Source organism: Penaeus vannamei, chromosome 1 (genome assembly GCF_042767895.1).
Source record: "Penaeus vannamei isolate JL-2024 chromosome 1, ASM4276789v1, whole genome shotgun sequence".
Classification (NCBI taxonomy): Eukaryota; Metazoa; Arthropoda; class Malacostraca; order Decapoda; family Penaeidae; genus Penaeus; species Penaeus vannamei.
In genome coordinates, this window is record NC_091549.1 from 52,139,021 (window position 1) to 52,149,232 (window position 10,212).

Genomic DNA, 10,212 nt, shown 5'->3' on the forward strand with positions numbered 1-10,212 from the left:
ATATATACATATATATGTGTGTGTGCCTGTGAGTGACTGAGTAAAAACAAGAGAGAGAGAGAGAGAGAGAGAGAATGAAAGGTAGAGAGAGAGAGAGAGAGCGAATGCAAGCGAGAGAAAGATAGGTAGATAGAGAGAGAGAGAGAGACAGAGAGAATGCAAGCGAGAGAAAGATAGATAGATAGAAATAGATAGATAGATAGATAGATAGATAGAGAGAGAGAGAGAGAGAGAGAGAGAGGGAGGGAGGGAGAGAGAAGGAGGGAGAGAGAGAGACATGCACGCACAGTATCTTCTCATAACGACGGTTCCAGAAAAGAAGACTAATATCTCCCAATTTCTCTCCAATTATTGATTAAACTTTGCTATCAGGTTATTGTCATTTGATTACTGCAGATATAATTGAGTTATTATTGTTATTTTTTTCTGAGATCAAGCTTCACAGTCAGCTTTCGGGGGAAAACATGAACATGGTGTGATTGATGTTATTGCTGTGGTTATGATGATTATGCTAATATTGATAATGATTGCTATTGTTATTACTATTATTATCATTATCCTTGACTACTCTCCATGATACAGACTGAAATGGCAGTATGTATAGATATGCATATATATATATATATATATATATATATATATATATATATATATATATATATATATATATATATATATATATATATATATATATATATATGTATATATATATATATATATATATATATATATATATATATATATATATGTGTGTGTGTGTGTGTGTGTGTGTGTGTGTGTGTGTGTGTGTGTGTGTGTGTGTGCGTGTGTGTGTGTATGTATGTATGTATGTATGTATGTATGTATATATGCATGTATGTATCTATTCAAGAAAAGGAGAGAATCAAATTATGAACCAAGAAAAGATATAAATAGGGGAATAAGAAATTATATTCAGAACTTATACAGAAAATAGCAAAACTTACATTAAGAGCATCTCACAAACACAAAAAAAACACACCAGGTAGTAAGAACCAGGGTGTTGCACATTAATAACGTCCCCAAAACAGAAAGATTTATGAGGAGTGAACGACAAGAAACGGACCTAAAAGTACTTGGTCGTCCTCATAACCCGAAGATGAAGGTACAAAAGATAGCGGAAGCGCTACAAAAAAAGTTTGTATAAGTTTCCCCTTCGACTTCAGTAACTTTGAAGAGAACGTTTTCTGTCTACAGCTGGTAAATATTTCGTAAATGGTTTTTATGACACGGGAGTAGCGAGCGGGAGAAGATGAAGGAGAGGATGAGGGAAAGAGAGAGAGGGAGGGGAGGAGAGAAAGAGAGAGAGAGAGAGATAAAGTAAATTGGATGTGTGGATAGAGATAAGGAAGGAGAAAATAAAGGTAATAAAGATAATCAATTAGAGAAAAAAACAGACGAAAATAGACAGAAACAGACGCTGACTTTCCATATCTTTCTCGAGTCTTCCTCTGACCCCCACAGCGGATCTCGCCCAACCGGCTAAGGAGCAACAGATCGTTAACCGAAGCAGACTCATCCGGCCGCCCTGTTAGAATGATGCGAGACCCAATGAACATTTATTCTACGCATTCCAATACAACGACAGCAATTTATTCCAATGCTTTCCAAGGACACAATAAGCCAGAAAACAAAGAAGAAAAAGTAGAAGATAATAAGGATAAAAAGAAGAGAAGAAAAAAAAAGAGAAATTATGATAATAACTAAAAAGAAAAAAAACAAGTTCCCTCAAGTGTTCAGTCTAGTAATATATATAAAAAAGACATCAAGAGTTATATCTGTTAGCCTAGACATGTGTATATAGCAGAGAATTAGATAGATAAATGCATATTTACAAGACATATAAGCATTAATTTCTTCGTATGGTGTCCGTATTTATGAATATCCGTTGGGTCGAACAAAATGGCCGGTTTCCTCATTAATTTGACGAAGGTAATGTTAACGATATTTCTCAGACATATAAGCATTTATTTCTGTATATGGTGTCCGTATATGTGGAAATTCGTTGGATCGAACAAAATGGCCGGTTTCCTCATTAATTTGGCGAAGGTAATCTTAATAATATTTCTGATTTTGATGATGTGGATGGTGGCTGAAATATTAACGTTCGTGTTATTCACAAAATTTATTATAAGATGATAAGATTACTGATAAACATCGCGATTGAAGATCAAGTTGATATCGATAAAAAACATATTTACAATTTACTTTTATTCATCTATCTATCTATCTATCTCTTTATCTATCTATCTATCTATCTATCTATCTACCTATCTATCTATCTATCTATCTATCTATCTATCTATCTATCTATCTATCTATCTATCTATCTATCTATCTATCTATCTATCTATCTATATATATATATCCATCTACCTATCTATTTATCTATCTATCTTTCTATCAATCTATCAACCTATCTGTCTATCTATCTACCTATCTATATATATATATATATATATATCCATCTATCTACCTATCTATCTATCTATCTATCAACCTATCTATCCATCTACCTATCTATCAATCTATCTATCTATCTACCTACTTACCTACCTACCTATCTATCTATCTATCTATTTATTTTATTCATTTGTTTTATCTTTTCACTCTTTCACTATCACCATTTATTATCCGCAATCACACCAATAATAACGAATGAATTACCAACAGGAAGAAGGTGCCTGGAGGTGACACTCCCTCATACACGAAAGAATTTATTAGTGAAGTTGGCTAAGTCATAAAGTCTTATCTTGGGAAATGTTCTTCGTCGAGAATTTTTTTCTCTCTCTTTTTTTTTTGAGGGGGGGGGGGCTAGCAGGTGGTGTGGGGTGGGGGAGTAAGGGAGGGTTGGGGGAGTTCAGGGAGGGTTGGGGGGTCTGGGAGGGTTGGGAGGGTTGGGGTGGGAAGGTAGGGTTGGGGGGGTCAGGGAGGGTTGGGGGGTGTCAGGGAGGGATGTGGGGGTGTCAGGAGGGTTGGGGGGTTGTTAGGGAGGGTTGTAAGGGTGTCAGGGAGGGTTGGGGGGGTTGTTTGGGAGGGTTGGGGGGGTGTCAGGGAGGGTTGGGGGGTTAAGGGATTGTTGGAGGGGGTTGTTAGGGAGGGTTGGGGGGTGTCAGGGAGGGTTGGAGGGTGTCAGGGAGGGTTGGGGGGGTTGTTAGGGAGGGTTGGGGGGTCAGGGAGGGGGGGAGGAGGTTATCGGGTGGAAGCTTGGGTATCTGAAGCAAATACGTGAGTATGTTATGTGAGGTATATGTATGTGTGAGTGTATGCATCTATTTATCTGTCTATCTACATGCATGGCTATCTTTCGTCTACATTTCCAGCTATCTATATGTATATACATATATGTACATGCACACACAGACACACACACACACACACACACACACACACACACACACACACACACACACACACACACACACACACACACACACACACACACACACACAGACACACACACACACACACACACACACACACACACACACACACACACACACACACACACACACACACACACACACACACACACACACCATATACGTAGCTAGATAAACAGAAAGACAGAAAATAGATAGAAAAACATACGTACATAGATAAACAGGTAGACAGACATGATAAATAACAGATAGATATAATCGACATAGATACAGATATCCACATATACATAAACAGAATGACGTGGGAAGCGAAGTGGTAGCGAGATAACAACTTAAGTAAAAGAAAAAGAAAGTACGGTTCATTAAGTCTATTTTTAAAAGGAAATGGATGACCAGACTTGCGCCCTTGGGAATAAACTGTATTTATGTTGGCAAATGTAGAAAGGTATGAATGTATTTTGTTATGTATTTCTGACGGAGAGATATATAGACGAGACCGGTCAAATACATCTCTTGTATGTGTGTTCGTGTGTATGCATGTGTGGAATTCATGATGAACAGATTGCAACAGGAACAACGAAGGGAAGGGCAAGAAAACACAGGAATATGCCGAAGGCCTTTTCGCTTTTGCCCTGACGAAGCAATAGCGAAAAGGCCTTCGGTATATTCGTGTGTTTTCTTGCCCTTCCCTTCGTTGTTCCTGTTGCAGTGTGTATGCATATATATGTATATATACGTGTGTGTGTGTGTACTTATGTATATATATGTACATATATGTATACACATTAAAAAAAAAAAAAAAAAAAAAACATACATGAAACAGAATCGAGTATTCCTTCCATGATTTCACCAGGACAAAAGCTAATTGTTCCCCTTTTCCCCCCTTTCTTTCTTTCTTTCTTTTTTTTCTTTTCTTTTAAATCTTTACCATTTCCTTCTCTCTCTTCCAGGGACTCCCATCCATCCCTCACTCGCACCCGTCTACCCACAGCACCGAACAGCCAACAACAACAAACTCATTTATTCACCAATTATCCAAGCAGCAATCAAGAGCATGCACTTTTGGAAACTTTTATTGCGCTGAAAGTAAACGCGTTTGCAGCTGATTACTAATTGATGATTCCATTAACGGATTATCATTTGTATTTATAGAGAGGAGGGGGATGAAATTTATTATGTTTTCATTTACCTCATTACATATATATATATATATATATATATATATATATATATATATATATATATATATATATATATATTATATATATATACATATAATATATATATATATATATATATATATGTATATATATACATATATATATATATATATATATATATATATATATATATATATATATATATATATATATATATATATATATATATACATGTATATATGTATTCGTATTTACATATGTGTCCACACACACACACACACACACACACACACACACACACACACACACACACACACACACACACACACACACACACACACACACACACACACACACACACACACAGTTTAATAGGATTAATCCAGGAATGAGTTTTGCTACAAAAATGAGATTTGATGGATAAGCTGATGGAAAAAAAAATCATCATCTAACATTGAAAACATTTTATAAACGTCTCACCAACTTGATCTCTAATTAACCATCACTATAATCACTATTGTTTTTTCAATGTTTTTTTGTGTGTGTTTGTTTGTTTCTTTCTTGTTTCATTTTTTTATTATTATTTTCTTCGTAAACTCTGTTCCTCATCAACATCATCATAAGTCATCAGTATTAAAATGCTTATATGGTAGTATCAGAACTATTTCTGTTTATTATATGTCTCGTCATTATCACTATTTTCCTTTCTCCCCCACCTTTCTCAGCCTCAGGACGAGATGTTCCCACGCCCACAGATGAGGACACGCCCACGAATATATCTACGGGTGTGGAGAGTAAGGCAGACGGGTATGTGGTAGTCTATACTGTTCGTAATATTGGTATTGATTATTTTTCTATCATTAGTCTCATAATTAGACTGTATTTTATTTACTGTAATCTATCATTAGTCTCATAATTAGACTGTATTTATCTGACTGTAATCTTTTAATGTTATTATTAAAAATGATTGGAAAGGTACGTGCCTAAAGATAATAAACTGGAATCATGATTGTATAAAAATTAAAGGTTCATTAGTCTCATAATTAGACTGTATTTATCTTATTTGTAATCTTTTAATGTTATTATTAAAAATGATTGGAAAGGTACGTGCCTAAAGATAATAAACTAGAATCATGATTGTATAAGCATCAAAGGATAATCTTATGATAATATAAAATCGATAAACGACGAAATAAAAGGGATTACGAGCATAAAATATATCTATTTTGATGTCGATTTAACGACAGATTTGAATTTTTCATTCTAAAAACATTTTGCTGAATGCCCATTCCAGGAACTTGAAAGGGAAAATAACGGAAATGGTAATATTCATAATGATAATGTTGAAATGTGTCGCAGAATCATCATGATTATTATAGCTACACAGATGATAGCAATCATAACAATCATTATTAAATGAATCAAAATCATATCAGGAATCTTTGGTGACGATCATGAAAATGATGATGATGATAGCAATTATAATGATGATGATAGCAGTTATAATGATGATGATTTCAAAATTGAAAGCAATAATGACATTAATATGAATGATAATGATCATAATGATGAAGATATAAGAAATAGCAACGGTAGCAATCATAATAATGACAGTGATGATAAATATGATAATGTTGAATGTAATAAAATAATATTGATAATAATTAATATGATGCTCTAGTATCATTATTGTTAATATCTTTTGTCTTTTTTAATATTGTTATTCTTATCATTACTATCATTGCTTTACCATATATATAATCACTGTCATTATCATTATTGTCATCTTTATTATCTCTATTGTTATTGCAATCATTATTATCATCACTATTATCATTATCATTATCCTCATTTTTAGTATCATCATTATTTCATTATTGTCATTTTCATTATCGTTATTATCTTAATCACCATTATTGGTAATGATGGTAATGATACTAACATTGAACAAGGATAATGATAGATAGTATTGATAGTAATAGTATCAATGGCAATGATGATAATAACAATAATGATAATTATAGTAACAATAACTATGATAATAATGATGACAATAATAATAACAATAATGATAATAATACTGATAATAATGATAAAAGCAATGATAATGATAAAGGTAATGATGAGAATATTTATGATAATAAAAACCATGATAATGATAATCATAATCATAATTATCAAAAATCTTTCAGTGCTTCTTCGCGGTTTTTATCTATATATCTATAATTTAAAATAACATGACAAAGAAGAAGATGAAGAAGAAGAAGAAAATGATGATGATGATGATGATGATGAGGAGGAGGAGGAGGAAGAAGAAGAAGACGGTAATGATGATGATGATGCTGAGGAGGAGGAGGAGGAAGAAGAAGAAGGAGAAGAAGAAGAAGAAGATGATGATGATGATGAGGAGGAGGAGGAGGAGGAAGAAGAAGAAAAAGAAAATGATAATGATGATAAGGAGGAGGAGGAGGAGGAAGAAGAAGATGATGATGATGATGAGGAGGAGGAGGAGGAGAAAAAGATGATGATAATGATGATAAAGATGATGATGACGATGATGATGATGAAGAGGAGGAGGAGAAAGAAGAATAAGAAACTTAAAATCAAATAAGAGAAAACCCCGCATTTCCATTAGTCACCCCTCCACACCTATTAACTGAAAACGGAATCAGCGAACGAAAACGGAGGATCGCAACAGCACACGACCCTCTCTATATCCGAACTAATGCCTGTTGATCTCTCTCATCCTCATCCGGTCCGTTTTCCGGCTGTTCCGATAAGCGAAGAGGCGAATTTCGCTCAGTAATCGAATTGTGCGCAAAGCTGTGTGTATAGCCCTGTCTTGCCCACTTGGTGATCGAGTGTGTTGGATCTTTTCCCGTTTTTTATGATTCGAGTTTCTTCTCTTCTCTTCTCTTCTCTTCTCTTCGTATCTCTTGTTTTGTTTTCTCTTTTTTTCTCTTCCCTCCTTCCTCTCTCTGTCTTTCTCTTTCTCTCTGTCTTTCTCTTTCTCTCTGTCTTTCTCTTTCTCTCTGTCTTTCTCTTTCTCTCTGTCTTTCTCTTTCTCTCTCTCTCATTCTCTCTCTCTCTCTCTCTCTCTCTCTCTCTCTCTTCTCTCTCTCTCTCTCTCTTTTCTCATTTACATTTCAGGTTTATTTTCATTTGTTTTTAAGTTAAACAATTGGAGAGATTTAATATTTAATTTTTAATTTACTTAATATTAAGAGTTGATAAGGGAATTTCCATTTTGAAATAAATGGTAGTTGACAAATGATATTTGTGTACTTGTCTTTTTTTCTGTGTATGTATGTGTGTGTGTGTGTGTGTGTGTGTGTGTGTGTGTGTGTGTGTGTGTGTGTGTGTGTGTGTGTGTGTGTGCGCGTGTGTGTGTGTGTGTGTGTGTGTGTCTGTGTGCGTTCGTGTGTGTTCGTGTGTAGACATACGTACATACGTATGTATGCATTTAGTCCACGAACAGATTTCCGCGTGTGTTCGAGTTGATGTATCACTGGAATTGCTTGTCCTGCAGTTAACAGCCTCTCCGCTCACAGTGGAAGGCAGTCATTAAGTCATCAGATATAAAGCTTTCACTAAATACCTTTAACGTGTTCAGCGAGAGTGTCGGACTATTACAGGAATTGGTTAGTAATCTTTGGCTCTTGACTGCTGGCTCTCTTGGAGCTGTGATGGCTTTCTGTCTGTCTGTCTGTCTGATTGTCTGTCTCTCTTTCTCCGTTTCTCAGACGCTCTTTGTCTGTCTGTCTGACTGTCTGACTGTCTGTCTGTCTCTCTCTCTCTCTCTGTTTCTCAGACGCTCTTTGTTTGTTTGTCTCTATCCCTCTCTCTCTGTTTCTCTGTCGCTCTCCGTCTGTCTGTCTGTCTGTCTGTCTGTCTCTATCCCTCTCTCCCTGTTTCTCTGTCGCTCTCTGTCTGTCTGTCTAACTGTCTGTCTCTATCCCTCTCTCTCTGTTTCTCTGTCGCTCTTTGTCTGTCTGTCTGTCTCTATCCCTCTCTCCCTGTCTCTCTGTCGCTCTTTGACTGTCTGTTTCTCTGTTTCTCTGTCACTCACTGTCTGTTTGTCTGTCTGTCTTTATCCTTCTGTCTCTGTCTCTCTCTCTCTCTTCTCTCTCTCTCATCTCTCTCTCTCTCTCTCTCTCTCTCTCTCTCTCTCTCTCTCTCTCTCTCTCTCTCTCTCTCTCTCTCTCCCTCCTCCCTCCCTCCCTCCCTCTCTCTCTACCTCTCTCTTTCTCCCTCTTCCTTTCCTCCTCCTCTCCTCTCCTCACCCCCCTCTATATCTCTCTCCCTCCTCCCTTTTCTCCTCCCTCGCCCGCCCTCTCTCTCTCTCCCTATCTTTCTCACAGACACACTCTCTCCTACCCCCACCCCCCACCCCTGCGACCCCCCCCCCCCACCTCCCATTCCCCCTCTCTTTACCACGTCTTCCAAACTTCGATTCAAACTCTTGGCTTTCCAGACTTTTGCCTTTTCGTCCAACACTCGAGTAGCAATAAGTTAAATTGACATCGACATTCTTCCTCGGTCTATTTCGGACTGAGTTATCAGCAAGGGAGACTGACATTGCAGGAGGGACTGAGCTAGAAGAAGAAAAAAATAAATTAAAAAAAAGTGATAACTCGATCTCAACTTGAAGGCCATAACTTTTAATTAACAGGTTTGAAGTAACGGGGCGTGACTTCAACTTGACGTTAAGTTCGTGGATGAAAGAGAGAAAGAAAAGGTTAATGAAAAAAAGAGAGAAAAAAAATGGTCCCGCAAATTCAGGGAGAATCAGACTAAACCATAAATCTTTGCCTAGGAAATTGTTTTGCAATCTTGGGATCAAAATTCATAAATTTTAATGGAGCTTAACTTTTATGCATAAACGGGGGCGGGGGACGGATAGGGGGGGGGTGCAGGGAGAGGGTAAGGGAGAAGGGAGGAAGGGAGAAACAAAGTGACGCAGAAAAAAAAAGATGAAGAGGGGGAGAGAAAGAGTGAAAGAAAGGAGGAAAATGAAAAAAACAGAGAGGGAAAAAAGAAAGAGAAAAAAGAAAGAGAAAGAGAAAGAAAAAAAAAGAAAGAAAAAAAGAAAGAGGAAAAAAACAGAAAAAGAGGAAAAAGAAAGAAAGAAAACAGAGGAGAGAAAAAAAAAAACAGAGAAGAAGAAAGAAGAGAAAAAAAAGACAGAGAAGAGAAAGAAAAAAAGAGAGAGGAAAGAAAAAGAAAGAAGAGAGAGAAAAAAGGGGAAAGAAAAGAAAAAAAAGAAGAAAGAAAAAAAGAAAAGAAAAAAAAAAAAGAGAAAAAAAAGGAGGAAAAAAAAAAAAAAAGGGAACAAAGGAAAAAAAACCCGGGAAAAAACAATTAAAAAAAAACAAAAGGGGGGAAAAAAAAAAAAAAAAAAAAAAAGAAGGATTGATATTAATTAGCGATAATGTCTCACTCTGCTTACCTTCTCGTTACACAGAATTAAATTCAATTAAATACTTGTATATGCATTAATTCGCATATAATTCTCTAGTAATTAAAGATTAATATTACTCCTCTTGTTTATTTTCCAATATTCTATATCCTCTCGATTTTATTAGTAATATTTATTTATTTGTTTATCTATCTGTTTATTATCTTTTGTCTATTATTATTATTCATTTTAT

General features: G+C 35.8%; 1 protein-coding gene across 1 annotated transcript in view; it reads left to right on the forward strand.

The window, feature by feature from the left end:
- The window catches only part of LOC113830100 (uncharacterized), an 81,270-nt gene that overhangs the window by 33,875 nt on the left and 37,183 nt on the right, over nt 1–10,212 (forward strand). The window contains exon 2 of the mRNA XM_070124862.1: nt 5,287–5,368. Coding sequence (XP_069980963.1) covers nt 5,287–5,368 — 82 coding nt within the window. The remainder of the gene's footprint in view (nt 1–5,286; nt 5,369–10,212) is intronic.